The sequence below is a fragment of the Mercenaria mercenaria genome, chromosome 10 (assembly GCF_021730395.1).
Source record: "Mercenaria mercenaria strain notata chromosome 10, MADL_Memer_1, whole genome shotgun sequence".
In the NCBI taxonomy this organism is placed as follows: Eukaryota; Metazoa; Mollusca; class Bivalvia; order Venerida; family Veneridae; genus Mercenaria; species Mercenaria mercenaria.
Window position 1 is genome coordinate 32,090,316 of NC_069370.1, and position 19,922 is coordinate 32,110,237.

At 35.0% G+C, this 19,922-nt stretch overlaps 1 protein-coding gene across 1 annotated transcript in view; it reads left to right on the plus strand.

The window, feature by feature from the left end:
* LOC123559489 (sodium- and chloride-dependent glycine transporter 2-like) overlaps nucleotides 1-19,922 on the plus strand; it is an 80,930-nt gene that overhangs the window by 4,023 nt on the left and 56,985 nt on the right. The window contains exon 2 of the mRNA XM_053552614.1: nucleotides 7,454-7,675. Coding sequence (XP_053408589.1) covers nucleotides 7,467-7,675 — 209 coding nt within the window. The 5' untranslated portion in view covers nucleotides 7,454-7,466. The remainder of the gene's footprint in view (nucleotides 1-7,453; nucleotides 7,676-19,922) is intronic.

A 19,922-nucleotide genomic window follows, 5' to 3' on the forward strand; every position in this document is an offset into this window, starting at 1 on the left:
AAAAACCTTGTGACCTCTCTAGAGGCCATACCCTTGAATGGATCTTCATGAAAATTGGTCAGAATGTTCACCTTGATGATATCTAGGTCAAGTTTGAAACTGGGTCACGTGCCTTAAAAAACTAGGTCAATAGGTCAAATAATAGAAAAACCTTGTGACCTCTCTAGAGACCATATTTTTCAATGGATCTTCATGAAAATTGGTCAGAATTTTTATCTTTATAATATCTAGGTCAAGTTCAAAACTGGGTCACATGAGCTCAAAAACTAGGTCACTATGTCAAATAATAGAAAAAACGACGTCATACTCAAAACTGGATCATGTGGGAAGAGGTGAGCGATTCAGGACCATCATGGTCCTCTTGTTATTTAAAAGGGAAGCTACTGTACATACAAAGTGCCATGCACTGAATTATAGTCAACAGATTATTTATATGACTGAATAATTAAATACAAAACTAACTTTTTGGAAATTTTATTAGATTCTCTGTTTCATAATTTTCTAAAAAATGAATTTGTCAGAATTCATTACTTTATAAGCAATATAACAGCTGTTTTGTCTGTTCATATAAAAGGAACTGTTTTTAAATTATAGATAATTGCAGTCATTTGAGAATTGAACAGATTAGCAGTTAAAAGTAATGAAAATTTCTTTGAAAAAGGAATGGCTTACTAAGTTAGCTAGTTAGAAAATAGCTCAATTTAAAAGCTAACAACTTTGTTCTGTTGGATTGCTTTTATATAAAAAAGAAAATTACCAGTTTAAAAGATGACATTGCGTCAAATGTTCCTGTTTCAGCAATGTCAAATAAAAGTCTTGACAGATAACACCAATGGAGGTTTAGGTAGAGCAATACAGCAAGGGATTGTCCACGGATAGTGTAGAAACTAGGGCTGTCATTGATAGAAACGATATCGATGTATCAACAATATTTTTCGGTCGATCGATTATCGATTCCCATTTTTAAAAATCGATATTTTACAAATAGAAAAAAAAAACATCCAGATAAACACCCAGACCCTCTGAAACAACTTTCTGCCTACAAAAATTTACACTTAGTAACGGAAGTTGTCAAAAAAGTAATGACTAAACTTGCTGTAGCAGTCTTTTTCCACTAGTCAGCACTACCTGTATGGAGAATAGTAAAAATACATTAATACAAATACAATATAATCAAACAGGAATATGAAAAGCAGGCAATATAAGTAGAAATAAATTAACAAGAATCCACATGAACAAATAGGTTGTTAATCTAACTTAATAAACAATATATCGATGTATCGTCGATATTTGTCTTCCGATATATTGGTATCGTCGATATGCCTAAGACCCAATCAATGCAGGGTTTTTTCTAGCTAATTTGGGAACATAGCCTATACCCCCAGAATTGGGAATTTTGACGCATAAATGTTCCAAATTGGGAAATATTTAGTCCCACTAGATATAGAAAGGATGTGTGTCCAGAATTGGGAATTTTGACGCATAAATGTTCCAAATTGGGAAATATTTAGTCCCACTAGATATAGAAAGGATGTGTGTAAGCACTTTTTCATACACTTGTTTCACGTTGTAGAACATCTTTAACATACTTCCATTATGAAATTGTCCATAACTTGGTCAATTTTTGTGCAATTTTGATGAAATTTTTTTCAGAATGTAGATTGGGAATTGTTGCATTAATTTTGGGAAAAATACATACTTTTTGGCATTGGGAATATAGCCGAATAACGGCTATAAAAGCGGTCGAAAAAAAAACCTGCAATGACAGCCCTAGTAGAAACTCTGCACTCCCCCACCCCCTCCCCCTCTTCCTTAACAATATTCTGGGTTTACCCCTGCACTCAGCAAACAAAATTTCATCATGCTAAGTTCAAAGAGATAAAATAACGAAATAACATCTCTTTTTTTTGATTGATTGATTATATATATTGTTTTAAGGTTGTCATGCAGTTTCTTCCTGATATATCATACTTTTACCTGCCTGATGCAATCTTGCTAGCTATATACGTGGACAGGGCATTTTGATTGGCGTGTGTATGTGTGTTTAAAAGGAAGTTAATATAGATGTTTTGTGTTACTTGGACATAGGACTGTCAGTGATAGAGGTACCTTCTTTGCCATTAAGAAAAACTTGCTTTTAAGGTTTAGGTTGTGGAAAGTGTTAATTAACCAATGGGAAATTATTCTTTTCTTTTCTGCATTACAAATTTTATAGGATAAAAGTGTTTCTACGTCAATAACAACAGCAGCTGTCATTTATAAAAAAAAAAAAAAAAAAGTAATCTATGTTGTTTTTTTTCTATGGAAAATAATCGTGATAGTTGATTGAGGTTTTGAGCATAGAAGTAATGCATCAGTGTCATTATCCCTTGTGATTTATGCAGGAATTTCAGTCTGCAAACTCAATTAAAGTTCTGCAGACAGAAATAGCTTTCTTGATCACATTTTTCCAGACCACTGTTTGATAAATCAATTAGAAATGCTGTTCTTTATGCTTTCTGTTTTTAGAATTTGTGTCTGGTTTGCTTTTAGCTGACTGGTATGTTATTAAATTTAAGAAATTGAATCTCATATTTTATAGTATTTGATTACGGTACTTGAAATTCATATAAGTAATTGTTTAGACACTATTTTGTTCAGACTTCAGGAAAGTTGGAAAAAATGGCCGGACATTTGGTCCAGCAATGCCTAAAAATCTGCCGGACCGGAAAAAATAATGCCCGACCTAAAAACATGTCAGTGCACCGCATATGTTGCTTTTCTCCATCATATACGAGCCAGGTGCGATTTTAAAGGGTAATTAGGAAAGCCAGACAATAAGTTATTTTATATGAAAGCCATTCTCAAGCCTTTCATAACGCTGAAAGAATTTTTAAAATCGGATAACTACTGCAAAAGATATATAGGCAGCCATTTTAGTGTGTTTATGATGCTGAATTCTTTATTTTTAGCACATAACCTTTAAAGTATATTAATTTCATATGTTTCTGAGTATAAGATGTAAAACATGGTAATTTCTTTCATTATAGCTTGAAAGGGTAGTAAAATTGTTTTACAGAAATAGAAAAATACAGTTCAGATATAATATGTATCTAGAAATTTAATAAACCTGCCTTTTTGTTTTTGTTGCTATGGAAACAAAATGGCCGCCATTTTGATCAAATATTTAAATGCTCATAAGTTTCTCATTTTTTAGCCGATTTGAAAATTCTTTCACTTCGTTAAATGATTTAAGAAAACAGACGGAATTAACATAAGAACAACATTGCCTTTCCCTTTAAGTTCATTTCTCATTAAATGCTCGATCAACCCTCTTATTTTTGTACATTTTTTTCTTTTCACTACAATTGTCTGGCGTTACTTTACGTTTCTTTCCCGGTTCTGCCCCGGCACAATATGTTAGTGACACCATTTTGATGTGTTGTCCGAGATGTTGTGGTTCTCGGGGTAGGATAAATGCCGGTCAAGTCGGACTGCATCCGGATTAAGAAACAGCGGACCGCATCAAAATTTTCCGGAAGTCTGTTATAATGTATAAAATTAATATGAATTTAATGTAATGAATTTGTTATAGCTGCTACATGTATAGGTTCCCAAATAAATTGCCAAAAAAGGGGCTATTTGTTCCATACATAGAACCTTATGGAAACTTCCAGTAACTTAATATTCAAATAAGATGCATTTATATAATTATGAAAACAAAAGAACCTCCTTTGAAGTATGGAAAATCTGGTCGGAAGCTGCAAGAAATTTTTAGAAAATCAGTGTTTTTAAGTTTCATAAGGAAATGCTTTTATGATAAGCTGGGACTTCTTTCTGTTTATGTCTGTCTTGTAACAATTCTTTTTTAACCTGTTTTGGGTTGGGTCTGGTATCACAGACTGGGTTTTGTTGAGTAGCAAAAACATGTCAGATGTGTAAAAATCAGGGGTTCCATTTAGTAGACCTGAAAACCCAGGAGTCCCAGGACCCATTGGGTCCAAATTGTGAAGGGTCCTTTTTCAAAATACAGGAGTCCTGTCGCAACACGTCAATAGTTAGTATTGACTAAATTTTCTTATATAGTAATGGGCAGCTGGTAATACAATAATATTAACCAAAAGTTGTTTTATTAATTTTTAAAATATTTATTTCAAAATGATAGTAAACGTTATTCAGTTTCAAGGATGTACGTGCGAATTTTTTCTAATGTTAAGATTTTTTTCATACCCTGTGAGCTTGAAGAACATTAGTTTCTAAGACAAACAAGAGCAGAAATAACATAGGTCACCGAACTCGTTTTAATTTTTATAGGGTATTTTCTTCACCCACTGTTTACGCATTTCTGAAATTTTGTAAAATTGAAAAAATGTTGGTACTTTATAAAACATACAATATCGTACTTAATCTTATAGGGATTTCAGGTCTTACAGGTTAATATGAATATATGGTGATGTCAGTATTATATAAGCATAAATGTCACTAAAAAATCTCTTTAATTTTTACATGTTGACATAATTACCCCACCCACTTTATTTTCAATGGAAAAAACATATTTAGATCTACAAAAAAATTTCTGACGTTAAGATTTTCAAAATATTTTGCAGCATTAATGACACACAAAAATGCTTCAAAATGGAAAGAAAAAAAGTTGGGGTCACCGTGCATCTAAGAGATTTATTAAGAAAAAACTGTTAAAAAGTGGTGAATTTTGATATTTTTGTTCTTTTTGTTTTAATTCATATTTTCTAGATAATATAAAGTGCTATCTTGAAAACTTTTATTTTATTTAAAGCTTAACATGATATTTATCAGTCAGAAAAATATCAAAACCAAATCTGATCTACTTAAATAGATATTTGAAATTACCTACCCTTACCCCATTATAAATCTTACATCAATTTTAGGCAAATGCCAGCCAAAAATAAGGGTGAAATTTTTTTTTCGCAAAAAGCATAATATATTTGGTTAAATGGTACATTATTAGCCATATTTTAATTATTTAGCATTAATTTTTGGCAAAACGTTTGTTAGAAAGCAATATTCGAAGAAATATTTTTCAAAATGGTGGATATCCTGAAAAAAACGCTTGCACATCCTTAAAAGTAATAATTAAACTATTACCAGAATGTATCACATATTAAATAAATACAGGCATACAAAACACAAATTTATCAGCTGTAACAGAAAGCATGTAATTGAATAGTTAATATATAAATATAGTGGACGCAACTTGACCCCGATGGTTGACCTTTGTATTATAATACATAATGAGGCACGACCTATTATTGAAAAGGAGTGTACGTAAAACGCTTTATATACACAGTATTGTACATGTCAAGCAAATTTTATTGAAAAAAAAAGCACAAAAACACGAGCTGCACGAGAAAATGAAAATATAAATTATTGTATTGGAAAGTTTCAAGTGATCAAACGTAAGTATACATACTTTGATACTGCACTGTATACAAGCTAATTCCATATAAATATAGGAGAGATCGCCATGACGTCACGCATAAATACCTGTTTATCTGGTGGTGGGTAAAACAAATGTTTTTACATCGTTTGTGTATGGGATCTGAATTTTTAATTTTTGATAACTTTTTTGCTCATTTATGGATTTTAAAAATTCAAAAAGTTTTGAAATGCTTACGATTTTCATATTTTCCCATTTAAATATCTTTTTAAAATGAATAACCGTTTTAAATGACATAAGATTTTAATAGCGGCGTAACGATCCTCCAAACTTTTAGAAAAAACACTGTAAGTTAAGCTTTCATAATTAATCCATTTAATTTCGAAATTATAATCAAAAGTAATCAATAAATTGCTTGTTTTATACACTTTCCATTGATCAAAAAATTATTGATATTGTTTGTGTTTTAAGAAAGTTTAAGCCGTTAGAAAAACATCACTGTTTACAAAAAAACATGGACGCTCGGCGTCTGCCCACACGGTCTTTGTCTTATCAGTTCTAAAAATAGAAAATACAATGGATTTGTTTACAAACACGATCTCTCCTATACACGGCTACCCTAAGCACCCCTTATTTCTAAAATGAAATAATCGATATGAATAATCAGCCTAAGGTCAACCATCGTGGTCAAGTTAGGACTACTATACTAGCATAAATTAAAACCAAACATGCTCAGTTATCAACATCTGTAGACAATCCTTTAGCTTGTGTTTATAAGTGTAAGCTGAAATGTTATTGGAAATTTACTGCTGTCATTAGACATTAAGTCCCGCCTTGCATTTGCCTGTCAACGGTGGTTTAACCTTGCCTTTTATACTTTACTGCTTATGTCACCCATATCATTCAGTGTTCCGAAAACCCTGAAAATTCACAGGACGGGCGGTTGGTAAACATGATTTTTTACGGACCAGATAATTTTTACCAGACCAAATTCTTTTAATAAATTTAATATCTGATCTTTAAAACTGGTATTTAACATGTATAGTCTATATGGGACAGCATTACAAAAATTTACATCCCTTAAGTTTATTTCCACATATAAATTGAAACAGATTTCAGACATTAAGTTTTGAGGCTGTGAAAAGTCTCCCCGTACTTGGATTCAGTGTTGTTATACCCTCACCAAACATGTTTGAGGGGAGGGTGGGGGTGCTATATAGGAGTCAGTTTTGTTGCATCATGTCCCATCCCGTCGTGTCCCGAAATCTTTATCTCAGTTACTACTAAATGGATTTGATTCAAACTTAAAATAGATGTTCCACCTTATCACCCACATCATGTGACACAAGGTCTGTAACTCTGACACCAATTTTTCATGAATTATGCCCCCTTTTACTTAGAACTTAGGTTAATTTTGATGCATTTTCACTATATTTCAGTTATTACTAAATGGATTTGATTCAAACTTAAAATAGATGATCACTTTTCCCTATCTAAATGTATATAGTGGAAACTTTAAAAATCTTCTTGTGTGAAATTGCTGGCCCGATTTTAGAATAATTTGACACAAATGGTTCTTGTGTGACCCTCTATCAAGACTGTTCAAATTATTGCGATTCGTCAAAAAACATGGCTGCCAGGGGGTGTGGTCACTTTTCTTCTTGGAATCAATAATAGCCAGAGCCTTGATATTTGGTGTGTGATATCAGATTTGTAATGTCTACCATAATTGTTCAAATTTATTCCCCTAGGTTCAAAAGTGTGTGTGACATGTATATAATATAGGCTCACATAGAAGAAACCTAACTCTGTACTTGTACAAACACACTTGAAGCCTTGTACACAGGTGAGCGCTTTAGAGTCGAATGACCCTCTTGTTTGTACTCCTCTTTGGCAATAGGAAACATGTCCTTTTACAAGTTTTTTCCAAAGAAGGAAAAAAAATGCTAATATGACTGAAGCGGTCCGTCTTCCAAAAAAAGTTTTGACCTTCATTTCAGACTTATATACCTCAGTTTTGTCCATCTTAATGTAATGATTTCTTTTTTTATATTGCAGATAAGATCTCACTATGACCGCATACACTGACAAACGACAAGAATATGACTACCATCTGAAAGCTAATGGTGTTAGTGATGAATACTCCGAGTCATCAAATGATGATGAAAACGAGGAGCGAGGGAACTGGTCCCGTAAGATGGACTTTGTTCTTTCCTGTCTCAGCTATGCAGTTGGCTTGGGTAATGTCTGGAGATTCCCATATGTATGCTACAGAAAGGGAAAGCAGGTTTTTAGAAGAGGGGGAGAGGGTGGAATGTCAATTTCGGGGTTTGATGCCCAGAAATTTTTTATTGTGAGTATTATGATACAGCAGTACCATATTGTGATACTTATAGAAATACTACCGGTATATTATTATCTGAAAAGTGGTGCAAAGTAAATTACTAAGTGACAGTGTATAATGTGGCCGGTCCTTGCCTGTTAGTAAATGGAGCAAGTCTTTCCAGTTCTGTGTTCATATAATGCTGGAATGTATAAATTAACCATGGCCATATAGCTGGCACAGTATAGAATGGTATTTATTATCATAATAGAAAACAGATCCTGACTTTCTCACTCTGACTTTTTCTTGGGGTTATGCCATTTCTGCACACAAAGCTTACTATATATATTGTTTATAGTGTGTTTTGGGAGAATTCATGAGCATCTGCATGAGTGGGCTGCATTTTTGAATCTGAGAATCAGGAAAGTATCTTGACATGGCCTGTCTTGCAGCAATTGTTTTTCACGGTATAACAATATGATTTACCTCCCCTGAGCATGAAGTGCTCATGGTCATCGGTAGTATCTTAAAAAAACATCCCCACATAAACCAGAAAGCCATTTTCAACCAAATTTTACAGAATGTTTGTTAGGTTGACCCCTTTCATATTTCTTCAAATCTTGTTTCTTAGTATTGCCTTGAAGCATCACATCATCACCCTTAGTCTTTTTTAACACACGCAGGCACACATGCACACACACAAAGATGCACGCACACCACACACAGTCATACATAATACCCACCTATATTTAAGATTGTCAGAAAACATTGGCCCAATTTCTAATATATAAATATTTCACAGATCTATATTTTCCTCGCTTGACCCTCTACCGACAGCTCTAGCAAGCTGTGAAACTTTGGATAGCATAACAGCTGGGCTATCATCATCATGGCCCCATATTCCATTTAGCAGTATTCAGTACCTTTCTGTTGGGGAGAACTAAAATGGGAAGCATAGTTATGTCTCGTATGTTCCCTAATGCAAAATTTTATGAAACTGTTGTTGGTTCTGTTGTTATGCAGATTTCCTTGCATGTACATAATGAAAACTATCAAATTAAAGTTATTCATATTACAAAGAAGTGAAAGAAAACCAAACAAAAACTGAAAAGACGCAGTATGAAAGTTCATTCTCACTGTCCTAGCTTGACTGTACGAAGTATGGAGATCTGTCCTACTTGACCCAGCGTTTGCTTTAGCATAGGCGCCCTTCCACGTCCACACCTTGGTTAAAGTTTTGATGCACTTTCTCTTTATCTCTGTAATTACTTGATGGATGTGTTTCAAACTTGAAATAGTTATTTCTCATGATCACCCATGACGTATGACACAAGGGGCACAACTCTTGCGGCAATATTTCATGAACTATCCCCCCTTTTTACTAAAAATTTCAGGTTAAAGTTTTGATGCACTTTCACTCTATCACTATTATTATCATATGGATTTGATTCAAACTTAAAATCATTGTTTCACATCATCATGCACATCATATGACATAAGAGCCATAACTATTGCACCAATATTTCATGAATTATGCCCCCTTCTTACTTAGAATTTCAGTTTAATTTTGATGCTTTTACACCATATCTCAGTTGTTACTAAACAGAATCATCTACATTGGAGTCATTAAACAAGGACCACAATAGAAATAAGAGATGATTTCTATCTTGTTCATTGTTATCTGTATGTTGTTATTTATATTTCCATGAATATGTATATTGTACACAGAAATAAATCTGTCTACCTGTCTAAACACTCAAGTGGCAGCTCCAGCTTCCTCATATGTCCAGTTTCACTATCCAGCATCGAAATAGGCGAGCGTGCTGTCTCCTGTGACAGCTCTTGTTACTAGTAAAGTCGAGGTAAATTAGCCTGTTGAAAAATAGTTTTACAATATTTCTAGGGAAACCTTGAAACACTGAATATTGCTAACACAGAATCCTTGTGTGTCTGGCATGTGGTATACTGAAGTAGAAGCAGTGAAATCAGGAATGTTATCTTAGCAGCATGTTCTCCTCAAAAGTTCAAGACCTCACCTATATACAACACTTAACTTATTAATTGATACAGCCTCTGTGCTTAGATAAATCATCAAAAAACTGCCTAACTCCTTTATATCTCCTTAATCATCCTGGGTTATGTGTATGAATAATGGGAATGATTAGTTTTATTGGGCTGTAAAGAGGAAAGAACACATCTTTACATTTACTTTTATAACAAATGAAGACAGTTAATATAGATGCTGTACTATCTGGGTTAAAGATTAAGTGTTAATATGATCAATTGATGAGATGTCATATTTTTACTTACCTTTTTCTGGTTTATATATATATATAAATCACCAAGCCCGTAAATCTGGGCAGATTCTTTTCAATTCCAGTACCGTTAGTCTGCCCACTTTTACGGGTACATCTGCCCACTTCTACGGTCCTTTACGGATTGAATCTAATGATGAAACGTATATCTGCCCACTTCTACGGTATAGTAAAGTTATATATATATATATATATATAACAAAAGATACGAAATATTGAAACTGAAGAGATAAATATGAACTGGAAAGGAGGGTAGCTACTGAACATGCTGAAAGAAACTTATGTTGGCTTAAGGGAAAATCACGGCATGCAACAAGGGCTTCACCCTAGACCCAACAGGGGCTCTGCTGGCCTGCTGGAGCCCCAGCTAAAATGTTCAGTGGTTTCAGATTCCGACACTTTCATGTCTTTAGAATAATTTGTTGGCTATTGCATCTGAAGAAATAGAATCTGAAGAACAAAATTTAATTTTGACCAGATTTTTAGCACACTGGAGCACAAAGTGTTCATGTGAGCTATCACTCTCAATCCTTTGTCCGTCCATCCACACTTTTCTTCAGACAACATCCCTGAAAACCGTGTAGTGGACGTTGATAAAACTTTGCCTGGATGGCCAGATGAACTTCATAATCTGGTGAGGCCTCAGTGTTTTCTAGAAAGTATTTTTCTCATGTAAAAACTGGAACATGTGTATTAGAAAAACTGGAACATGTGTATTAGAAAAACTCTAACATCTGGAACATAGGATGGTTTTTCTCAGGTTTGTTTATAATTTTATGGAAAGACTGTGTTTTCTTTCAAAAGGCAAATACATTTTATGTTTGAGATATGAATTGCAGTAGTGTTGAAAATAATAGTACAAAGTGCCAAATGCATAGAAATTGTTTATATAAAATGAGCAATAGTGTTTGACAGCTCATTCACCACACTGGGTAATGCTCTTACAAGCCAACACTCATACCAGCCAGTGATCATACAAATAAGAGCCCATACATGCTTGTGTTCATACGAGCAAATGCCCTTAAAGTCAGTGCTTTTACTAGCCGGTGCTCATACAGATCAGTGCTCATACCAGCTAGTGATCATGCAAATATTAATAAGTGCCCATACAAGCTTGGGTTCATACGAGCAAATTACCTTAAAGTCAGTGCTTTTACTTGCCAGTGCTCATACAAGTCTGTGTTGTGTTCATACTAGCTGGTGTTCATACTAGCCGGTGTTCGTACTAGCAAATGCCCATGAAGTCAGTGCTCATACAAGTCAGTCATACACATTAAGTGTCCATACAAGCCGTTGTTCATACCAGCCAGTAACCATACAAGTCGGTGCTGATACCAGCCATTGCACAATGCACATAGAACCTTGTGCTGGTACAAGTTGATTCTGCTTGCAGAGAAGTAGCTATAGTATAGAAACTCGGTAAAATACATATACAGGTGTATCTTGTATAACAATTAGTTACCAGGAGGAATTAGGCTTGGCTGTCTGTCTATATACATGTACACAGTAATCTACTACCTAGAGTCTTTGTAAGTAAGTGCTGATGATGCTATACAAACGTCATTCATGGGAAGGCATGCTGTGTTTGAGACAAGGAAAAATGACACAATATATTACACAGACCTAGCAGAATGTCACTATGTTGTTTTCAGACACGGTGAAACACCTACACACTTGGCATTTTAAAGCAGATACAGTATAGGTACAGTTGAATTTCCAGGAAATACCAGAAAGTTCGAGTTTCAACTGTATTTTAATATATGCATGCTGTAAACTGCCAAAAAAAGTCCTTTGAGGAGTTGTGTTTGACAAGAGATGGTCTGTTATTTGGGGTCCATTTAAAAGAAAACTAATGAGTGGAGTTTAACAGTTTTTCCCCCCAAAATACTGATGAAATTCACTTGCAAGAAAAGTTTTTTTACCAAGTTTCCATAGATTTTTTTTTTACTGTGGCCATCAAAAAGGTGGTTTATGGTTTATAACTTTAGTTGGGATTTTGGTACTGTCATCAAACTTGATGCTCACTTACAATTTTATGAAGAACTGGCTTTGGACACAGATGAAAATTTAATTACATATAATTATGTATGGCAGTTAAACTGTTTTTTTTCTCTACAAAATTACAGGTCAGCTGGCATTTTTAGCTCACCTGTCACAAAGTGACAAGGTGAGCTTTTGTGATCGCGCGGTGTCGTGCCGTCGTCCGTCCGTGCGTCCTTTCCCTCCGTAAAATTTTGCTTGTGACCTCTCTAGAGGTCACATTTTTCATGGGATCTTTATGAAAATTGGTTAGAATGTTCTCTTGATGATATCTAGGTCAAGTTCGAAACTGGGTCAGTGCGGTCAAAAAAGGTCAGTAGGTCTAAAATAGAAAAACCCTTGTGACCACTCTAGAGGTCACATTTTTCATGGGATCTTCATGAAAGTTAATCAAAATGTTCATCTTGATGATATCTAGGTCAAGTTCGAAACTGGGTCACGTGCGGTCAAAAACTAGGTCAGTAGGTCTAAAAATAGAAAAACCTTGTGACCACTATAGAGGTCACATTTTTCATGGGATCTTTATGAAAGTTGGTCAGAATGTTCATCTTGATGATATTAAAGGGCAAGTTCGAAACTGGGTCACGTGCCTTCAAAAAAATAGGTCAGTAGGTTAAAAATAGAAAAACCTTGTGACCTCTCAGAGGCCATATATTTCACAAGTTTTTCATGAAAATGGTCAGAACGTCACCTTGATGATATCTAAGTCAAGTTCGAAACTCGGGTCACGTGCCGTCAAAAAACAGGTCAGTAGGTCAAATATTAGAAAAACCTTGTGACCTCTCTAAAGGCCATATTTTTCATGGGGTCTGTATGAAGTTGGTTGAATGTTTATCTTGATGATTCTAGGTCAAGTTCGAAAATGGGTCACGTGCTATCAAAAACTAGGTCAGTAGGTCTAAAAATAAAAAAACCTTGTCACCTCTCTAGAGGCCCTATATTTCATGACACTTCATGAAAATTGGTCAGAAGTTCACACTTGTGATTATCTAGGTCAAGTTCGGGAAAATGGGTCACGTGCCTTCAAAAATAGGTTCAGCATGTCAAATTATAGAAAAACCTTGTGACCTCATTAAAGGCCATATGTTTCATTGGATCTGTATGAAAATTGGTCTGAGTGTTCATCTTTAGATATCTAAGTCAAACTCGAAACAGGGTCATGTGGGGTCAAAAATAGGTCAGTAGGTCTAAAAATAGAAAAAATTTTGGGCCTCTCTAGAGGTCAAAACTTGTGAATGGATCTCCATAAAGTGGTCAGAATGTTTTACCTTGATGATATCTAGGTCAAGTTTGAAACTGGGGGCACGTGCCTTAGAAACAGGTCAGTAGGTCAAATAATAATTTAAAACCCTTTTGACCTCTCTAGAGGCCATACCCTTCATGGGATCTGTATGAAAGTTGGTCTGAAGTTCATCTTTATGATATTTAGGTCAAATTTGAAACTGAGTCAACTGTGGTCAAAAACTAGGTCAGTAGGTCTAAAATTTTAAAATCTTTTGACCCTCTCTAGAGGCCCTATTTTTCAATGGAACTTTATGAAAATTGATCTGAATGTTCACCTTGATGATATCTAGGTCAGTTTCGAAACTGGGTCATGTTTCGGTCAAAAACTGGCCAGTAGGTATAAAAAAAGAAAAACCTTGTGACCTCTCTGAGGCCATATTTTCATGAGATCTTCATGAAAAATTTGTGGGGAAAGTTCACCTTGATGATATCTAGGTCAAGTTCAAAACAGGGTTTAAAACCTTCGAAAACTAGGTCAATAGGTCAAATAAAAGAAAAAAACCCAGAGACCATATTTTTCAATGGATCTTCATGAAAATTTGGGCAGAATTTTTATTTGATAATATCTAGGTCAAATTCAAAAAATGGGTCAATGAGCTCAAAAACTAGGTCACTATATCAAATAATAGAAAAAAACGAAGTCATACTCAAAACTGGGTCATGTGGGAAGAGGTGAGCGATTCAGGACCATCATGGTCCTCTTGTTTGTGATTTGTTGCCAGTGACATGTCAGGAGTTAGATTAGTTTTAAACTGCACTTCAGTTTTATTTGCATATCAAAGAATAACATGTTACCTGATTTCGATAATGTTTTTAAAAGATAGAATTTATTTGCTATAAATCCTATTATACAAATCCTGTTAAATTTATTTTAAGTGTCCTAAGTGAGAAAAGTGGTTCTAAAAATTATGCTCAATGTATGTTCTTTCATCAAGATGGGCTTAAACTTCAAAGTTCGAATAAAGGACCTGCAATGACAATCGGCATTATCTGTTGTTGGTTGGTTGTTTTGGGTTTAACACCGTTTTTCAACAGTATTTCAGTTATGTAATGACAGGCAGTTAACCTATCCAGTGTTCCTGGATTCTGTACCAGTACAAACCTGTTCTCCACAAGTAACTGCCAACTTCCCCACATAAATCAGAGGTGGAGGATGATTTCAGACTCAGTGTCTTTTATCAAATCATTATGGAGAACATACGCCTCACCCAGGGCTCGAATTGGCGACCCCGTGATCTGTAGATCTGGGCTCTACCTATTGAGCTAAGCGTGCAAGTGGTCACATTATTTCAGATTTCTTTGGCTGTTAACAAGCTCATACAAACACATGGCTTTCTATGTAACTGAGCGATACTAAAATTACATACATAGAAATCCTAATCAACCAGAAATTGCTGATTTTTAGTATAGGTCAAATACCATAAGAAATGATTCTGTCAATCACTGAACCCCAATTATACAGTTGTTGGGCATGGAAGGGTATTAAGACAGAAGAATTAACTAGGATAGATATTTTCTCTGTAAAATCAGCTGAAGTTACATATGTTGCAACAGAAAACTGTTTACACATTTGCCAACCGACATACACTGAAGGAAGAACTCGGTCAGGCCAGGAGCCAGTATGTTAGCTTAAAATAGTCTTTGACATACAGCAGGAGATATAATAACATCAAGCCTTCCTTAGATCTGATAAACATCTTTGTGAGTTGCTCAGTCAATCTTGTGTCAGACAAATCATTTTCCATGGAGAAAAGCAAGAAAAATCAGCATTCCAGATACCAGACAGGGAGATGTGAATGGCTTTACATTCATATTGTAGTCTCATACCTTAGTCTACTTATAATCTGTGTTTAGACACAAGTGAATTAGGATTTACAGATTAATCTGCCATGCCAAATAATTCGCTTATATAAAACACACTAAGTCTTGCTTTGCTGTCAAGGCAATTGAACTTTGACACTGAAGCTTTGATGCCATCACTTCTGTTCACTGTTTAACCTTTATCCTGCTAAATTTCTTAAATGGAAGGGCCTATCATTCAGTTTGGGCAATACCATTTATTTTTCGTAGGGGTGTTCACTGAAAATTTACTGACTGAATAGCAAACAGCGCAGCCATGATCTTGGTCTGCTTTGGACGCAAAGGCAAAATCACATGAAATTGCTAACTTGAGAAAGCCGAATTATCTAAATTTAACAAGGAATTGTTATAAATCTGGAGGCCTGTAGCTTCAACAGTTGCATGTGTGTGTTCAGGTTTAACGTCTTTTTCAACAATTTTTCAGTCATATAAACGACACTGTCTACTTGTACCAGTGAGCTCAATGCCCAACTTATAGTGCTGCCTCACTGGAGACACGTTACATGATACACCAAGCTGACCAGTCCTAGCACTATCCTCTTAATGCTGAGCGCCAAGTGAGGAAGCTGCTAGTATTATTTTTACGTCTTCGGTATGACTTGGCCAGGGATCGAACCCACGACCTCCTGCACTGGAAGTGGGCACTCTACCACTAGGCTACCGAGATGGTGCAATTAACAGTTGCTGCAAGTTGATTGCTCTGACCTCTAAAATTGATGGCAAAGCCATATGAGTTCCAATCAGAAATTGTGAATACAGTGGTCATATTGATTGCTGTTAATCATCTACCTTTTCCATAACAGTGTTCTTCCTTGATTTCTCTTAAAATGTGATACAATACTATATATTGATATTAACCTTAAGCATGCTAGATAAATTGTCGTCTGCTGGAAATGTCGTCTGCTAAAATTGTAAAGTTCATTCAATTTGCTCCAAAATTGGAAGAAATATTGTCAGAGTAGCAAACAGCTTGGAACCTGATCAGACGCCGATTTAATCGGCGTCTGATCTGGTTCCAAGCTGTTTGCAAAGGCTGTTAAATTCGCCTGCAGCAGGCTAAGGGTTAATCAATGATATAAAACATCATTCCAAAAACTCCGAGGTTGGTAATTGCAACTTTTTTAATTTTCAAAGTACCATAATTTGTTTTGAACTACAGTTTTGATGGGATACTGTACATTGTTTGAAATGTTAGTCATTTTTGACACCAAAATTTTAAAAAGTCAGTTTCGCAGATACGACGAACCGGAACTGAAACTGAACAAATATCTATGATTTTTTATGACATTTGTTAAATGTGTGGTCTTGTAAACTGAAATGAGCACCTCATTAAACAATCATTTCACTGATGCCTTACAAAAATAGACAAATTTTGTTCATTCTGTCAAACAAAATAAATAATCATAAAATATAAATAAAGAAATATGAAAGGATTTTCTTTGACTTAAGAACAAATTGCCATTAGTGTCAACTTATTTTAATTTGCTGTAGTGATATATGGGGATGGCCCATGGTGTGCTTTTGTTTGAAATTTGCATTTTAAAACATTGTGTTATGTTACAAATGTACTCTTTCAATTTTATGAGCTGGTATTATATAAGTTATATCAGTATAGACTTTTTTTGCAGAATCATTATGTAAACTAGGTAATAAAATATGAGGATTTCTAAAAGGCATAATAGACCCTGAATATTGGTTCAAGTTACTTAATATAATTCTAAACAAAGTCTCCACTTACTTCTTACAAACTAATGAAAAGGGAATGTTTTTGCAAGATTATCATGCTCAGCATATTAATAATCCATCAGTTTTGAAGCATAATGTACATTCCTCTGAATAATGTAAATTGATACTTGTCCCTTAATATGATAGGTGTCAATGGCTTCTTTATTCAGTCCTTGATTTATGGGTGTAAACAGCTGCTATTATGCAGATCAAAAGCATTTTTAGCTCGCATGAGGTATTGTGACTGGTCATTGTCCAGCGTCCATCGTGCGTTGTGCCACAGTTGTTACTCAATCTTTATGAAGCTTGGTCAGAATGTCGTGATGATCTCTAGGTCAAGTTCGAATCTGGATCATGTGGGGTCAAAAACTAGGTCACTCGGTCAAATCAAAGGACAAGCTTGTGAACACTCTAGAGACCACAGTTGTGTTTCAATCTTTATGAAACTTGGTCAGAATGTTTGTCTTGATGATCTCTAGGTCAGATTCGAAACTGGGTCCTGTGGGTTCAAAAACTAGGTCATTAGGCCAGATCAAAGGAATTCTTGTTAATACATTAGAGACGACAATTTAAGTTTGAAACTCAAGAGGATTAGTCAGAATGTTTGTCTTGATGATCTCTAGGTCAAGTTTAAATCTGTGTCATATAGGATCAAAAACTAGGTTACCCGGTCAAATGAAAGGAAAAGCTTGTGAGCATTCTAGAAGCCACAGTTGTGACTCAGACTTAATGAAACTTGGTCAGAAACAGGGGTGTAAAATTCCACTCGCCCGCTCGCATTGGTGAGTTATTGTTTGAGTAGGATGAGTGGACCTCGCTGTATACTCGACCGATCGGCGAGTTTTTTTTAGTCCTTACTTTATCAACATTCAGAAATTACATCTCCAAAACGTCAACAAACTTTGAGATGGTTCAGTCGCTACCTGGATTGACTGGAATTTGCCCGCGAATCGTATAGATATTAAAACGTCATGCCGGTAATTTTCCATTCCACAAGCACATGCGACCTATCGTAATATCTAATTTACATCGACACGTACACAAAAACAGTGCGTAGTGCATTTATTTTTAACCTTTTCGATTCAATTTTTCATCACCCTTGAGAAATAATACAATTTGAAATCTAATAATTTAATAAGATATCGACAGAATGTAGGCAAAATTCTATAAAAACGTCGAAAATTTTCATATAATCATTTGTAAAATTTTTAACAGCGCGATCTTAGTTACTTATTTCTTTCTAAAAGTAAATAAATGATGAATACTCTGGCATAAAATTCAGACTTTGCCCAGAAAGTACAAAAAAACAGAAAAAAAAAAAAAATCTTAAATAATGAAAAGGCGACAGCAATTACAATACATGGAGTGGAAACGATTTTAGCAAACAGATTTCTGTTAGTGCGGCAGAATAGGTTACGTGACCTCGTGAACGTAAATAGAAATGCGATTTTAAAATAAAGCAATGTGGTGTCATTGCGGTTTTAATAAGTTTTAAATGAATCTTTGTACATGTACTTTTTGACACGACAATTTAAACGTTTTTCTTGTCAAACAATAATGAAAAATTCCTTGAGGCAAATAGGTCACAGAGGTAGGATATCCACTACAGTAACTAACTTTTTTGAGACATTTACCTTTTATCCCGGGATATAGCACATTCGCTTTTGATAAAAAATTTAAAAGAAAACTTTTATTGTTCTATTTCTCAGCAATTTTAAGAACTGATGCGGTACGATCAGACAGTGGATTTTCCCAAAACATGGCGCAAAAACATGACGTAATGCCATGACAATCTCGAGCAAAAATACCGCTTTGATATCCACTTCTGATGTCAAGATACTGACACACTTCTTTTAGCTCTTTGAGGGGGTGTGAATTGATCATGAAAACAAGGTCAATTACTTAGTTTATCAACTGAATGAATAATTACCGATAATTGTAAACTTTTTTTTCTCTCTTTCAACACGGGTGGATGGATGTTTAGACACTTTTCAAAATAAATATTTTTCAAGAAATAATACTATTGTACATAATACTCCTTTCATAAAAGTGACAGTATTAAGTGTCAATTATTAGGGCAAGTGGCTGTTCTCTAAGGGCGAGTAGATATTACTGGCTACTAGTCCTGCAGGGCGAGTGGTGTGAAATTTTTTTTACACCCCTGAGAATGTTTGTCTTGATGAACTCTAGGTCAAGTTCGAATGTGGAGTCAAAAACTAGGTCACCAGGTCAAATCAAATGAAAAGTTGTGAACACTCTAGAGGCCACAGTTGTAACTCAGTTTTTGAAACTTTGTCAGCATGTTTGTCTTGATGATCGCTGGGTCAAGTTTGAAACTGGGTAATGTCGGATCAAAAACTAGGCTACTAGGCCAGATCAAAGGAAAATATTATGATCAGTCTAGAGGCCACAGTTGTTAATCAATATGAAAGTTGGTCAGAATGTTTGTCTTGATGGTCACTAGTTCAAGTTCTAATCTGGTTCATGTGGGGTCAAAAACTAGGTCACCCAGTCAAATCAAAGGAAAAAAGCTTGTTTAGACTCAAGAGGCCACATTTTTTGGTCCAATCTTAATGAAAATTGGTCAGAATATTTGTCTCCATGAAATCACTAGGTAAAACATGTTTACAAAACTGTTATGATGTGTTATTCAGGTTAACGACCTAGGGCCCTCTACCAAGAGTGTTCAAATTATTTTGAATCATCAAAGAACATGGCCACCAGAGGGCGTGGTCACTTTTCCCTATATGTATATAGTGGAAACTTTAAAAACCTTGTGTGAAACTGCTAGCCCGATTTTAGAATATTCTTACAAAATGGTCCTTGTGTGACAGGGGATTTTTCGGCCGTTTTTATAGCCGTTATAGGGCTATATTCCCAATGCCAAAAAGTATGTTTTTTTACCAAAATGAGTGCAAAAATTCCCAGTCTACATTCTGAAAAAAAATCATCAAAATTGCACAAACATGACCAAATTATG